The sequence below is a fragment of the Bos grunniens genome, chromosome 5, assembly GCF_055505025.1.
Source record: "Bos grunniens cultivar Pamir isolate PY7600 chromosome 5, Bosgru_T2T1.0, whole genome shotgun sequence".
NCBI lineage: Eukaryota > Metazoa > Chordata > Mammalia > Artiodactyla > Bovidae > Bos > Bos grunniens.
This window is the reverse complement of record NC_141169.1, coordinates 98,582,791-98,599,785: the sequence shown is the minus strand read 5'-3', so window position 1 is coordinate 98,599,785 and position 16,995 is coordinate 98,582,791. Positions and strand designations below refer to the sequence as shown.

The following is a 16,995-nucleotide window of genomic DNA, read 5'->3' as shown; positions in this document are numbered from 1 at the left end:
ACACATGTACTTCCTACATGTATCTCTCAACTATTCACTGCAATGAAAATCCAGTGTGAACACATCCAGCTCCCAGATCTTAGTTCCTCAATACCATCTTCCAATAAAGGAGACAGAGCTCCTTGGAGAAAGGGTTGAGTCAAAGGGTGAAGCAAAAGGACAGGATGAATGTGGAACATCTTGTGCTTTGCAGATAGTAAATAAGTGTTTAAAAATGATGAGGGCCTGTCAAAAGAACACAGGAGCAAACCTGAAGGAACTCCCAATGGCAAAATCTAGGACAACCTGAGCAAGAAAAAGACAGTAATGGATTATAACTTATAGAATAAACAAATGCCCCGAGTCCATATTCATATAAATTATTGGCTAAATACCTAAGTAGGAAAGACAGGACAGTTCTTCCTTAAGGTAGAATTCTAACTAATAATGCATGTTTAAGAGGAACAATGGAACTGCAAATATCACCATTTGGCAGAAAACCACAGTATTAATTGTTGCAAGCAAAAACGAACAAAGGTTGCTTAAAAGTAATGTAAGAAGCGGACTTCTCACGTGGCTCAGTACTAAAGGATCCGTCTACCAACGCAGGAGACTTTGTAGATGTGGGTTCGAGCTTATGTGGGTTCGATCTCTGGGTCAGGAAGATCCCTTGGAGGAGGAAATGACAACCCACTCCAGTATCCTTCCCTAGAAAATTCCATGTACAGGGGAGCCTGGCGGGCTACAGTTCATGGGGTCACAAAGAGTCAGACATGACTGAGGACGCAGGCTGTAGCTGTATGATAAGAAGCAAGATAGCTGCACAGTTTCAGGTAGTTATTATAAGAGGGGAAAATGTAAACACACACACAAAACCTGGCAGAGAAAGCTATAACCAAGGGATCAAATAATACATCATCAGTATCCACATCACATATCTGCTGATACGATGCCCTGAGGGGAGGACGTCACGTGACCTCTGCTACGCCAAAAACCTATAACTGATCAAAGGAAAACCTCAGACAAATCCTAAATGAAGGACATTCTGCAAACTGACTGGCCTTGCTGCTGCTAAGTTGCTTCAGTCATGTCCGACTCTGTGCGACCCCATGGACTGCAGCCTACCAGGCTTCTCCATCCATGGGATTCTCCAGGGAAGAACACTGGAGTGGACTGCCATTTCCTTCTCCAATGCATGAAAGTGGAAAGTGAAAGTGAAGTCGCTCAGTAGTGTCTGACTCTTAGCAACCCCATGGACTGCAGCTTACCAGGTTCCTCCATCCACGGGATTCTCCGGGCAACAGTACTGGAGTGGGGTGGCCATTGCCTTCTCCCACTGATTGGCCTTAGTAACCTTCAAAAGGTCATGGTTATGAAGACAAAGACTGGTAAAATGTCCCAGATTAGAACAGACTAAGGAAATAACAACTAAATGCAACACGGAACCCTCGACCACAAAAAGGACCCTTGTGGGAAAATTAGAGAAACTCAATTATGGTCTAGAGATCAGTTAACCATATTGTATTAATTTCCTGATCTAGATAACTCTTCTATGATTACACAAAATATAATATTAAGGGAAGCAAGGTAAAGATTATGGGTTTCCTAAGTGGCTCAGGGATAAAGAATCCACCTGTCAATGCAGAAGCCACAGGAGATTCAAGTTCGATCCCTAGGTCAGGATGATCCCCTGGAGAAGAAATGACAACCCACTCCAGAACTCCTGCCAGGAAAATCCCAAGGACAGAGGAGCCTGGGAGGTTACAGCCCATGAAGGTCACAGAGAATTAGACAAGACTGAAGGACTGTGCATGCAGGTAAAAGTTATACAAGAACTATCAACTATTTTTCTAACATTTTGTAAGTCTAATATTATTGATACAATATTTCTTCTTTTATGTAGGGTAACGATCTCATAGTAAGTTTTAAATGAAGGGCGTAAAGAAATTCTACAAAAGCAAAACACAACCACTGATACTAAGCTGCAAAATTAGGCACAGCTGAACAAAGAATTATCTAGAAGGCAGGTGCAAAAAATAACCACAAGCCCAGAGAGATAAAGTGAGAGAAGATATGAAAGCAAGATTAAGGGGCATGGAGCATAAAATCAGGTGGTCCACATACATCAAACAGGAATTCCAGAGAAGGCTAAAGAGAATAACGGAAAAGAAAATGATGGATAACTTTCTAGAATAAAGAACAATGATGATTATATTCTAGAAACAAGGCTTCTAAGCAGGATAAATAAAACACAGCCACATCTGGACACAAAGTGAACAGAGCTGCAAAGTACCAAAAATTTAGGAATGCAGGGATTGCTTTTAAGAAACCAGAAAAAAATTAATTACAAAGCAACAATAATTAGAGAACAGACTTCTCACAGCAACAATTAAAAGTCATAATACCCTCAAAAGGACTGAGTGAAAATAACAATCAGAGAATTCTATAATCAAATAATTATCTTTCCAAGAATGAGGACAAAATAAATATATTTGCAGATATAATGCAGCTTACCATTAACAGACTTCTGCTGAAATATTAAAGAACATACTGCAAGCAGAAGGAAGCTAAAACCAACTGGATTAAGTGGGATGCAAAAAAATAGTAAAATCAGAAATCAGTACAGTGAGTAAATCTAAAAACACAGAATTTATAAAATCCTCTTTTAAATAAAACAACCAGGTTGCATTTTTTAAGTAATTCAACGTGCAAAAAAAGAGGACCAAAAAAAAAACAAACCATAGCTTCAGCAGAACACTTTTCATGGGAAAAAAAAAAAGGACCTAACGTGGAACTGGAAAATCTCAACCAAGAATCTGACTTTCTCTTATTTTACCCAAAGGACTAGGTTTGTTCAGCCAAAAAGTGAAGGTCATTTATCAAGAAGATCCTTAAAATTCCCTACCACTCCCAGGATTTAATTGGCAGAAAACAGGCTTCCCCAATTGACCAAGAGGATACCTTTCAAAATTGTACGTTATTGAGAGTTCAGACAGAGCAAGAGCTTTCATACACAGAACCAGTGCTTCAGGATATGGAGCTTTATGGATAATCCGCTATCTGCTTCTATGCAAAAACTGTGGGAATGTATATGATCTTAGGGAAAGAATAAACGATATACTTTTAAACTTAAGAGTTATTAAGAAAGGAAAAGTGTGGTCCAAGAGGTAGGAAAGCCAACAATATAAAAATCAGAAAATCTTGCGAAGAATTTCTAAAAGAAATATGGTATAATATCAAATGCTACCAAAAAAAAAAAAAAATACTAAAGACAATCACTTCATTTCTACTTCACAAATTAGCTGTCACATACTCCTCCTTCCAAAATCTTAAAGATTCAATAACACAAATATCAGGTGTGCTCAAACTAATTTGCTAAAATTTCTAAAGAGCCAATCACACTGAAATACAGCAAGGATATATAAGAACACCAAAATGCAGAGAACTCAGATAAAGGTATCCTATATTCATTACTCTCATAAAATATCATTCTTCTCTTTTGCTAGGATAAACCAAAAGGTCAATGTGCAAGCAAGGAAAGCTTTTATTTATTGATAAAAGGCAAAGAAAGCTATTAAGAGACTAGGCTACTTAGAGTCATATAGTCATACTGCAAATACTCCCTTTTAATATTCCCTCAATTTAAGTAGGCCTGGAGACATACAACATAAAAATGGTAAACTACACAATCAAAACTCAATGAGATGTGATATGTATCACTAGATATAAAGGATTAAAAGCTGGATGACACTTGTAAGAGGAAAGATCGACACTAACATTTGAGAATACATACAATTAAATACACACATTTATTTATTTATTCTTAAAAAAAAATTTTACCTTCCATGGGCCTTGATTTCTATCCCAGAGGCTAGTAAAGTAAACCTATAATACAGGTTTCCTGGATTCGTGGCTTTCCAACACACTCTTTTTAGGTAATTTCAAAAACACCTATCTCCAAGCATATCTGAATATATATACCAAGCATATCTGAATATATATAACCTGCTTGAAAGTAATGGGCCACATTTTCCATTCTTCATACAAAACATATCCTTTGATATTTTAAAGTACTTTTCAGTTTACAAGTGGAACTGGAAAAAAGGTTTAAGCTAGTTTTAGAGGTGAAACAGCCTAAAAAAGGAGGCTGAATGTGACAGCATGTGCAATAACGGCAGTAGAAACAAAATCTAAAGAATCTGTTCTGAGAAACACAATTATTAAGTATAAAATATCTAAATTAGACTGAATGTGTAACTATAAAATACAGTTTTTAAAATGAGAGTACTTTCTGTAAATGTCTGGCTTTTAAAGCTTAAATAATGTCTTTAAAATGAGATAGAGTACTTTTTTTAAATGTCTGGCTTTTAAAGTTCAAAACTGAAAGGAACTCATTTTAGAAATGAGGAAACTGACATCCAAGAAAACAAAGTAACTTGCTTGCTAATTAACAAAGCTAGATGTGACATGAAACATTCTCCAATGAGTGTATCTTTAAAACACAATTTTGAAAACTTCTAATGAAAGACTAAAAATCTTAACCATGTTTCAAATTAACAATTGCAAGTAGCCATATACAATATGAGAAAGTAGCCATATACAATATGTCTTGATTACAGTAGCTTTAAAACAAGCCTTGAACTCAGGTAGTTTCAGTCCTCCAACTTTGAATCTCTTTTCCAAAATTGTTTTGGCTACTATACAATTTAGTTTTGCATTTCTGTATAAATTTTAGGTTTAGCATGACAATTTCTATTTAAAAATCTGTTCATATTTTGTTTGGGATTGTATTGATTCAATTTAAAGAGAAATGACAGCTTAATAATACTGAGCCTTCTAATTCACAGGCATGGTGTATTTTTGCTTTTCTCTCATAAATTTTTTATTTATAAATGTTTTCCAAAATGAAAATAGGTCTACCAGAAAAATGTCCCTCACTGAGGAGAGCCCTTGCTCCTGCGGCATCAGGATGGGAAAACCTCGGGCCCCTTCCCTGCTTTCTAAGGGAGGGGGACTCCCATGGCCTCGGACCTCCTCATTTTTCCAGGCCAGGGCCCTCACATGGGCAGAAGAATCAGCATGCCAGGGAGAGGGGTGGGGTGGAAGGAGGGACCAGTGTACTCAAAGGTAAAACCTTCCTTCTTCTGTAGAGCCCATTTCTCCTAGCTGGACTATCAGCAGATACAGGTGTCCTGCCCAAACTCAACAGTGATGGCTTTGGGCTCCTAGTGCATCTGGAACCATATTGTGTATTTGGTGTGGAACTTCCACAACTGCTTTTTTAGGACTTTGGCTGCCAGGTACTACACCTTAGGGCCCTCTGGATAGAAGAGGATGAAGTAGAGCATCTCCGTTCACAGGCACTGGTAGAACTCTACAGTGTTCAAGTGCCACGGCAGCATCTGCTGGTGCTAGGGGATTCTGTCAGGGGCTTCTGGGGAAAAAAGCTTCCCTGGTGGCTCAGATAGTAAAGAATCTCCCTGCAAAGTGGTGGGATCCGGGTTCGATCCCTGATTTGGGAAGATTGCCTGGAGAAGGGAATGACAACCCACTCCATATTCTTGCCTGGAGAATTCCATGGACAGATGAGCCTGGTGGGCTACAGTCCATGGGGTTGCAAAGACTGTGAGATGGGCTCAGAGTCTCAAGGGTGGGACATGTGGTGCCAGGTGGGTTCTTCTATGGCCTGCTGATTGAGCTGTGTTTGGCGAGGGCTGCAAACCCTGGTGGACACACAACCAGCAACAGCCATGGAACTGCCATGGTGCTGCTCAGAATGATGTCTTGCTCTGTTGGGTGCATCATAGGCAACATGGGAACTGAAGGATGCCAGCTCTGCCATGGACTTCAAAGAGCACAGAGGCAAGGGGCCTTGAGCTCCAGGGCAGTGCTGAGCTGCCTTGGCCTCACCAGGGCTAGGCTTTGGGGAGTTGGGAGGATTCACAGGTATTAACACCAAGAGCCACCGCCTCCTACCCCAAGTTTTCCCTGATCCTAGGATCACACAGCACCGAGTTCCTTTGAAGTAGTTGTGGGGGCCAGGTGGGGTACCCAGAGCCTGCCTTTTGGTGTTTTTGCCTCCACTGTTGCTGAGGGTTTTCTTTTTTCTTTTTTGTAGTTTTTAGTGTACAGGTCACATACATGTTTGGTTAAATTCATTCTTAAGTATCTTACATTTTTGGTGCTACTGCAAATTCCACTTGAAATTTCCTGTTCCACATTTGTTGCTAGTATACAGAAATACGTTCAATTTATTTTGTATACTGATCTTGTATTCTGCAACCTTATAAACTCACTTATTAATGTAGGAAGGATTTTGTAGATTTGTTAGTATTTTTAGGTAAACAGTTAGAAAAAAAAAAAAAAACAATTGCAATCAAAGCCAGACTGATTTAGAATTCACAAGACCACACTAAAGTTTACATTGCTTAGAAAACAAATGTCCCTCACAAGAACAATTAACAGAGGATTATAAAAGAAATATTTACTGAAATTTTTACTTAACGTCTACTATGTGGCAGCAACTATTTAAGTCATCTGGGATACACCAGTATAGAAAATACTTTTAAACATACTCAAGTTATGACAATTACACGTACTTAACTGACAAGGAAATTATAAATCGTTCTCTTTCCACTGAACTAGTTCTGCAGCTCCTCAACATCTCTAAGATTAGAACAGTCGCTGTGGATCAGATTCAGGAGCTCCACCATCAGGAGCAGCCACATAAGAATCACCTCTCACCATAAAGCAAGGATACTGCTTTCTGTAACTACGATTGTTCACTTCTGGAACTATTTCCATACATATGTTTTTCCCGTTCCTTATTCAGAATTCTACACTGCCACTCAAAAGAAAGAAAGAAGAAAAAAAAAATCTCAGGCTAATAGAAGCCAAATTTAGAGAGGGAAATAAAAATCTTCCTTCAGTCTAGGCTAAATGAACTGACTGCACAAAGAACCCCATACATCCGAAAGCACACAGATGTCTGCACCAGTTCCCAGGGCTCAAACAATGCCAGTCATTCAAGAGCTTTCCTTTTACATAAGCTGATGTGAGAGCGCTCAGTCAGCTCTTCTGAACCTCATAACCCAGGATCCCGGAACTCTGATAAAGCCACCATTTTCCTCAGCTCTGTTTTCATATATTTTCTCTGGTAAGCAAACTTCATTTTTCCCCTAAAAAATAAATCTGGAAATCATCTCTCCTGTTTGCTATTAACTGATATGAGTGATATAATTCAATCCAAAATTACTATTCCATTAAAACTAAAAGTGTTAACACAAATCTAAGATCAATACTGAAAAAACTATTTGAAAAAATATATTTTTAAATGCAGAAGTTTAAACTATTAGAAGTTTAACCTATTAGAAGTGTAAACTATTTTAAACATGCTTCATCATGCTAAGTATGAAATGACACCATTTGGCTGCATTCTATCTGCTTCCAGTTGCACAATGTAAAAAACAACCATACGACACTAACTTTCCAAAAACTAGAAGAAACTTTTGGAGAACTGCTAAAGAGTTGAAAAAGTGAATTTACATGCACACTCACACATATGCAACACTAACTACAGACATCAAAAATAATGAAAGGTATTTGACTGTTTGACCAAAACCCCATTTAGTCCTCAGGAAAAATATTTTTCAGTGAATGTCCCTCAGAAGCTTAAATAACAGTACTGTCACCTTCAAAGTACATTACTATTGATTCTTTCAATAATATCCTTTACTTGCTGAGTCTGGCAAATTCAAGATTCAAGCATTAGTAAATATTTAAGCCACAGAAATGCTAATGTACTTTTTCATCACATGGGAAACTTACTTCCTAAGACACTTATCAGACCTGCCAGCAAGAAGTAAAGCTCAAGTTTTAAGGGACAAAATGAGAATGACTCTTTTAATTATTAAATTATTAGATCCTGAATAGTCAAAAGAGTTGTCTATAAATTCACCTCCCTTAACTATGTACTATCCTTAAGAGATTTGTGGCTCTTATAATTTAACACTCTTTCCCTCTCCACATACACACTACATAATGCAAAAAAACATGCTCTGAAGAAGGAAAAGTTCTCTCCTAAGTTTTCTCTCCTTAAATAGTAAATCCTTAAAGATATTCCCCATCTCTCCCCAAGAACACAAAAAAGCAGAGCTCTGAACATACTAACCATTTAATAGATATTTGGGGAAATTTCCATCATCCTTAGAGTTATAAGACTGAATATATCAAAAAGGAGAGGGGGAGAACTATTTATCTTTTCATCAAAGTATTACTTCCTAATAAGCATGGAAAGCAACAAAACCCTGTATGTTCTACAAAGCAGTAACCTCAGAGACATTTCAACACTCCCTGAGACTTAACAACAAACTTTGTTGGCAAAACAGATTCCATTTCTCAAAAACACCTTGAAAGTTTTCAAGAACCAGATTGTTCAATCAGGACAGTTTACCATACATTCAACATCTATGACCTTCTTGGAACACACAACCCTGTTTCCTACCACTAGAGTCAGTATAATATTTTCTGATGCTTTATTAAAAGAACATCTGACTTTAGCAGACACCTCTTAATGCTCCTCTAAAAATACATTTTTATATATTATATAAAGTATATTTATATATGCTTTCTAGAACTTCTCACTCTAAAATTTCACTCACTATTGCCCATGTTATGTTTTACAGTCAGACAAAGCTTTTCATTTTCCTGTAATATGGCATTGTCTTAAGACTTTGTCACCAAAAGGACCTGATATCGAGACAAAAGAGCATATATAAACTTTTCATTTTTTCCCAAATTTTAACTTATTACATAATATTAATTCACTCCCTCCTATAAATGAGTTTTAAAGCATTCCAATATACTTGAAAGTCAAAGAAGAAGAAGTACTAAAAGAGTTATTCTCAGGTATTTATCTTTAGGTTTTTACCAATTAATAGAAGTTCATTTCAGGTCCACGTTTTATCTACACCTGGCCATGACAGACTCTGGCATGGCACTGTGTTCAACAGAGACACAGCAAGGAATCGTACAGGCAGGACTGAAACATGGTAAGAGAGAAGCACCTGGGGACCAGTTCACATTCTATACAGTAAGATTTGCCCACAGTTTTAAGTTTCTCTTATTAGAAAATAAACTTTATGATAAATACATGTTTAGTGAACTAGATATGAGTTCACAACTTATATTTCGTTCAACACTGTAATACTAAAAAATCAGCTTAATAAAAAAACACTAGTATTACAAAATAATGGTGTATATAATAAAAGGTATAAGATTCAGAAGATTTGAGCTATCACATACCTATACTCTTGTTATCATTCCTTCTTCTCTGCCTTCTAATTATTCTCTCATAATTATAAAATATGCAGAAGATAAAACAAGAACTATAAACATGGTTATCCCCTAAGTGATACTCGAAACACAAAACTATTTATAGACACACCTTACTTTAAGAACATGCCCTAACTTCCCACATTCAAGTCTACTTGACAAAGAAGTCCAAAGAACCCAAAAGGGGGGTCTAGTGTTTCTTTTCTCTTGGAAGTGAGGGGTGTCTATGCTAATGGAAGAAAACAGCCAGGAGGAGATACAATAACCTTTGTACATTATGCAAAACTTACCCACTTGAAGGATCTAAGGCAATTGCTCTAGGTTGATCCAACTCTTGCCAAAATAAAACTTTTCGTAAAGATCCATCTAAATTAGAAACTTCAATACGATTAGTTTCAGAATCTGTCCAGTACAATTTTTCTCCAAGCCAATCACATGCCAGCCCATCAGGGGACAATAATCCAGAAACAACAACATTCTGTACACTCTCAGTTTTGTTGAACTCTATTCGTTTAATGGCTTCTTCGCTGACATCACTCCAGTATATCAAGCCATGACTAAACACAAAGTCCAACGCAGCTGCATCCTCCAAGCCTCCAACTACAATCGTAGCATTCTCTTTGCCATTTGCAGCATCAACCAATCGCAAGTCCCGTCTGTTTGCATAAAGCAACAAAGGGGCCGCTAGAACGAAAAGAGAAAAGTAAGTAAGTCAAAATGAACAAAATGTATTGATTCCCATAAACTGAGTTTCAAATCAGCGATGGTAAGCAAATACTATCAAAGAGTAAATAAATGTATAGGAAAACTGTCGAAATCTTTTCACAAACAAAGCATTTCTTCTGCAGCATTTTAAATACAAAAGACTTTTAAGAGGGGGAAATAAATTCTACCAGGATGGTCTTTTCTTATTAAAACAGTCTACCAGGACGGTCTTTTCTTATTAAAACAGTCTGTCAGATAAAACAAAAAAGCTTGATCATTTCAAGAATTTGACAAGGATATGGAGCCAGTGGACCACTCACACTTTATTGAGGCAGGGCCTGTAAAATGCTGCAGCATTTTTGGAAAGCAGTTTGGCAGTTTCTTAAAAGAGTAAATAAACAACCTACTATATGATCCAGCCATTCTATGTCTAGATATTTACTTCAGAGAAATAAAAGTGTAATGTCAGTACAAAGACCTATGTATAAAGTTCATAGCAGCTTACTTGTAATAACCCAAGCTGGAACCAACCCAAATGTCATCAACAGACTAATGGATGAATAAACTATGATATATCCATACGATAAAGAGTAATGAACTATTGGGACTTCCCTGGCAGTTCAGTAATTAAGACTCTGAGCCTCCACTGAAGGGAGGCTGGGTTCAATCCCTGGTGGAAAAACTACTGATAAAACCCCACATGCCACAGAGCATAGCCCCCTCCTCTCCAAAAAAGTAATGAACTGTCTGATCATGTAACTTGAGTGAATCTCAAAATAGTTATGTAGAATGAAAGAAGCCAGACAGAGAAAAGTATATACTACATACTCCGTTTATACAAAATTTTAGAAAATTGAGATTAATCTATTGTGACAAAAAGCAGTTCAGTGGTTATCTGGAGGTGGGGAGAGAAGATGGAAAAGAAAAGGAAGGAGGAATGATAACGGGGCATGAGGAAACCGTTGTAGGTGATGACTATACTGTAGCGACTGATGATGGTTCCAGAAGTGTATACATATATCAAAATTTATTTAACTTTACTTATGTGTAATTTATTGTATTATCAAGTATACCTTAATAAAACTCTTCAGTCTGGCAGATATAGTTATTAATACAACTATTTTTTATTGCTTTATATTATTATTAGAATGATCTTCAAATAAGACTTAATACTAGAATTATACATAAAGCCTATCCTAAGAGACAGTATTTAACTCTGAGAAAGCGGAAGCCATTAGGACTAAAGCAGTATAAATGGTGTTTTTTTTTTACCCAAAATATTGGTTTGGGTTTTTTTTTTTTAAAGCATTTATTCCAAGCTTCTGACATTTACTTTCCTGGTACCAATAGTTATTAAAGATACAGAGCACCAATATCGAACAGAAATTTCTATGATAACAGACGTGTTCTCTCCACTGTGCAATACAATAGCCACTGGCCACATGTGGCTACAACTAAAAAATTAATTTTTTAAATTTTATTTAACCTCAATTCATTTATTTTTTATTTTTTTTAATTCTCTTTATTACTTTTAAAAAAAAATCACATGCTCCCCATCCTGAACCCTCCTCCCTCCCAACCTCCCCATACCATCCCCCTGGGCCTTCCCAGCGCACCAGCCCCAAGCATCCAGCATCGTGCACTGAACCTGGACTGGCATCTCGTTTCATAGATGACATTTCACATGTTTCAATGACATTCTCCCAAATCTTCCCACCCTCTCCCACAGAGTCCATAAGACTGTTCTATACATCAGTGTCTCTTTTGCTGTCTCGTACACCGGGTTATTGTTACCATCTTTCTAAATTCCATATACATGCGTTAGTATACTGTATTTATGTTTTTCCTTCTGGCTTACTTCACTCTGTATAATAGTCTCCAGTTTCATCCACCTCATTAGAACTGATTCAAATGTATTCTTTTTAATGGCTGAGTAATACTCCATTGTGTATATGTACCACAGCTTTCTTATCCATTCATCTGCTGATGGACATCTAGGTTGCTTCCATGTCCTGGCTATTATAAACAGTGCTGCGATGAACATTGGGGTACACGTGTCTCTTTCCCTTCTGGTTTCCTCAGTGTGTATGCCCAGCAGTGGGATTGCTGGATCATAAGGCAGTTCTATTTCCAGTTTTTTAAGGAATCTCCACACTGTTCTCCATAGTGGCTGTACTAATTTGCATTCCCACCAACAGTGTAAGAGGGTTCCCTTTTCTCCACACCCTCTCCAGCATTTATTATTTGTAGACTTTTGGATCGCAGCCATTCTGACTGGTGTGAAATGGTACCTCATAGTGGTTTTGATTTGCATTTCTCTGATAAAGAGTGATGTTGAACATCTTTTCAAGTGTTTGTTAGCCATCTGTATGTCTTCTTTGGAGAAATGTCTACTTAGATCTTTGGCCCATTTTTTGATTGGGTCATTTATTTTTCTGGAGTTGAGCTGTAGGAATTGCTTGTATATTTTTGAGATTAGTTGTTTGTCGGTTTAAGTAGACAAGTGGTCAAATGGACAGCACAGATCTAGAGGCTAAGATGAAGAACACAAATGAGGCACCCAAACAAAAAGCCCAGGATTAAGAAGTAAGAACCTACACGGTCTTCTCTCACAATACTCACTGAAGGCCTGCCATCCAGAGCTAAGACCAACTACCAATGAAAACTAACCACGCCCCATTTAAGAAATTAATCTTTGAAAAATTAAAGTGTTCAAAAAGAGTAAAGAAAAAAGTGATGTTTAAGCCAGTTTATGGGCTGTGTTGGCCAAACAGACTTATGAGGGCCACTATTTTCATCAGTAAGCACAACATGAACTTTCCTTCTAACTAAGTCTAAATCCAACTTTCTTAGTTAAAAACAAATGGGCGGATAGCTTTTTCAAAAAGCGACAGCCCTTTCTACTTGTTTGTGTACCTACAGCTGCTATTGGCAAATTAGTAAATTTCCATCACAGATTCACTTTTGGCTCATTTCAGCCCTTAATACATCACACTACTTATCAGTCCACATTGTGTTCACTGCACTATCTAAAACTGAGTCCCTCATACTATGCGTCCATTATAAAAACCAGGAAAAAGGTCATGTTAGTCAAGGATATAATGCTAAGTGCTGCATAAGGCTAAGAAATAGCCCCAAAACATTTACAATTTAAAATGCAAGGGTGGTAAGAATCCGATATTTATTGGGCACCTTTCTTTATGGTACTTTCCTTGGAAAACTATACAAAATCTGCATACGGCATTAAGGGGCAGCTAAATGTCTTTTATGACTTTCAAGTCAAACATTATCATTTCTACTAAACATCTGGTCTACAAAATCCAAAGAACCTTTCTGGTCATTTAAGGCCTCACAAGCCTTAAGAGTAACAAAAAAAAAAAGGAGGGGGGAGGAGTGGACAAGTCAATTTAAGTTAGCAATATTGATTACAACTGAGGACTATGCATAAACCTATACACACTATTAAAAAGAAATCCTGGAGTTCATCCTGTCCAAACATCCTTCTGATACTTGAATACTTTCTACAATGTTTTCACCAACATCTATTTAGGAATATATTAAATGGGATATCTACAAGGTGTAATCTGATTTCCAATACTGTTTTAATCTACTAAAGAAATACGCTGGATCCCCACACACTTTCCCTGAGTTGTAGCCTATACGCCATGCATTCAATATTTTCATTCCAAGGAACGTATCTTCAGACTTCCTAATACCCAGACTTACTAACTCAAATAAGCACCACCATATCTCTTTAATGAACCCTCACAAGAGCTCAGAAATCCTTCTTTTCCTTTATTAACTTCCTACCAATCTTTCTCTAGTGCCATTCTAACCTTCTTCTGCTTTCCTGAAGACAAATTCCATGCTCTGAATCCTTCATCCCACATCATCTCACAAAGTAATCTCAGTGAAGCAGGAAGTGAGGTAAATATTATACATCCCCAACATCTTAAACCTCTCAAAAATCTCTTTATATCCCATCCATCCTCCTCTATGTTGTCCTCAGTCTCAAATGACAAGCTTTCCTTCCTCCTTTCTCAGTCTATACCTATATTTGAAACTAAAAGGCAGGTTAAGCATGATCAGAAGAATTAACACTATATTATAAGGAGAACATTCTACATAGGTGGGGCTACGGTCAACATTTTTTTTCCAACTGGAAATAGACCTTTTAGGAAGCTCAATGATCTCATCCTCTCATATACTCTCTTGTTTGAATGGTATATCTATATTGGTCATTCTGTGAAATCTTATTTCTTTTGTATATAAAATAAGTTATATCATTTATATTCAACAAAATGCACATATACATATTTAAAGTGTACAGTTCAATAAACTTTAATAAATGTATGCAACTATGACAACCACTCCAATCAAGACACAGAATATTTCCATTACTCCCCAAGTTCTCTGTTCCTTTGCCATATATCCCGGTTACTCCTGGCCCCGGCAACCATTGATCTGCTTTCTGTTGCTATTGATTAGCTTTGCCTGTTATCTAGATTTTTGTGGAATCCTGTAGTGTGTACTCTTTTGTTGACATATTTTTGAGATTCATCCATTTTGTTGTATGTATCAACATTATTGTTGAGCAGAATTCCATTGTATGTATATACTAAAATTTGTTTATCCATTTTCCAGTGTGTAGAATTCAGACTGTTTACAGTTTTTAGCTATTATTAGTGAAGCTGCTATAACAATTCATGTACAAATTTTTGTGAAGTCATATACTTTCATTTCTCTTGAATAAACAACTAGGAGTGGGACTGCTGGGTCACAGAGAAGTTCGTATGCTGATCAACATTTTTGAATGCTGCAAAAATGTCAAGAATTAAGGACAGATAAGGCAAGTTGGATTTGGTTATGACAACTTGGAGAAAGCAGTTTCAGTTGAGTGATAACGTGGTAAGTTGGACTAAAGGAGTCAATAGCTAACAGATGGTTAAATGAAGTGTACATCAATATTGTAAGATTTTGTGGTTAATTATTCTCTTCGTGATAGAAAGGTTAGCTTTATTAAAAACAAAATGTTTTGATAGCAGGGACCTGGCAAGAGCCATTGCAGATATAAGAAACAGGATGGTGAGATGGCCAACAAGAAGTTATTTGGGTAGAACTGAAACTCGGGCTGGAGATGACTTGAAAATCACTGGACTTCAGCTGCTTGTGATCAGGTAAACTCAGATAATCTTCTCTTCTATACTTCCATACTTAAAAAACAAGAGTATGGACAAGAAAATTTTACAAGTTGACCATCTCTCCCTGCCATAAAATTCAATTCATCACCTTTCTCCCACAGGAAACCCTCAAGAGTCAATGATACCACAATTTTCCTAATTTCTCTGTGGTGTCATGGAGCCATCCTTGACACCTTCCTTTCCCCCTTCTCTCCGCCCCCTCCCCCAACCCCATCTGCCAATTACAATCTTCTTGATTCTTCTTTAGCAGGTCCTTATCTCTGCCTCTTGTTTTGCACTTTTTAGACCACTACCCTACTCTAGCCCTTCATTACCCCATGCTAAACTACCTCAATAGTAAACGATCTCAAAACTCTCTCCCTTCCCTTTTCTACTTCGTGTGTGTGTGTGTGTGTGTGTGTGTGTGTGTGTGTTAGTTGTTCAGTCGTGTCTGACTCTGTGTGACCCCACTGACTGGGTCCTGAGGGGTCCTGCCAGGATCCTCTGTCCATAGCATTCTCCTGGCAGGAATACTAGAATGGGTTGCCATTCCCTTCTCCAGGGGATATTCCCAACCCAGGGATTGAACCTGAGTCAATCTGCATTGAAGGCAGATTCTTTACCATCTGAGTCACCAGGAAGCCTACTTCTAATACTTGCTATTTTATCTAATTCAAAAAGGTTTCTGATTTCCTTTGCCTAAAATTAAAAAGCCTCAATACCTCAGGGCTCCACTAGGTGACTTTTACCTACGACTCCACCTTACCCTCGGAGAAGGCGGTGGCACCCCACTCCAGTACTCTTGCCTGGAAAACCCCATGGACGGAGGAGCCTGGTAGGCTGCAGTCCATGGGATCCCAAAGAGTCGGACATGACTGAACGACTTCACTTTCACTTTTCACTTTCCTGCATTGGAGAAGGAAATGGCAACCCACTCCAGTGTTCTTGCCTGGAGAATCCCAGGGACGGGGGAGCCTGGTGGGCTGCCGTCTATGCATGGGGTCGCACAGAGTCGGACACGACTGAAGTGACTTAGCAGCAGCAGCAGGCCAACTGACACACTGACTTGGTCTGACCAGTTTAGTCAGGCTTCTCTGTTCCCCACAGACCGCTAAACTTTGGCTAGCTCTAAGCTTAAGCAAGCCAATCCAGAACACCCTCTCTTTAAGCAAGCCAATCCAGAACACCCTCTCTTAAGAACTCATTTGAAGTATCAGCTGACACCACACACACACACACCCGTCATGTTAAAACTGCCCGGGCCATGTCATCCGCTAACCTCTCACCGCTTGTCCCACTTTCCCACAAAGATCCTGCTGGTACTATTCACTGAAAGCACTTTTTGTGTTTGATTCTGAGATATCTGCATACCTTGTGGTCAGAGCAATCTCCTAACTGCAAAAGCCTTTTCAAATAAAATCTCTCCTTGCCAAGTAGGAATTTAGTTTTATTTGACATGTGTATAGTAACATGACTTGGATGAGGATTGGACCTCACCCGTGCCATCCCCACCTCAATAATCATATTTCAAGAGTCATTTCAACTCCTCTCCTGCTAAGAGATTCAGGTATCTTTCCCTGAGTTTAAATCCTGAACCAGTGCTATAGCCATCTTATCTACTACAACATGGTAAGAAGTTACTTTAATATTTTCCGGCAAAGAATTTTTGTGACTCTCTGACCTCAACACACCTCAACCAACACACCTCAACCATCACATTCTAACTCTTGAGTGGGAATATTCCCAGCTCTTCTGTGAGGCCTCTTTCTTGACTCCTACAGTGGAGATGACAGAAGGG

The 16,995-nt window shown here is 38.1% G+C and overlaps 1 protein-coding gene across 5 annotated transcripts in view; it reads right to left on the bottom strand.

The window, feature by feature from the left end:
* The window catches only part of LRP6 (LDL receptor related protein 6), a 179,818-nt gene that overhangs the window by 149,442 nt on the left and 13,381 nt on the right, over positions 1-16,995 (bottom strand). For 4 of the 5 annotated variants that reach the window (XM_086401981.1, XM_086401983.1, XM_086401982.1 and 1 more), the window contains exon 2: positions 9,603-9,996. The exons of the other annotated variant lie outside the window; for it this stretch is intronic. In XM_086401981.1, coding sequence (XP_086258107.1) covers positions 9,603-9,996 — 394 coding nt within the window. The remainder of the gene's footprint in view (positions 1-9,602; positions 9,997-16,995) is intronic. 5 annotated transcript variants of the gene reach the window in all.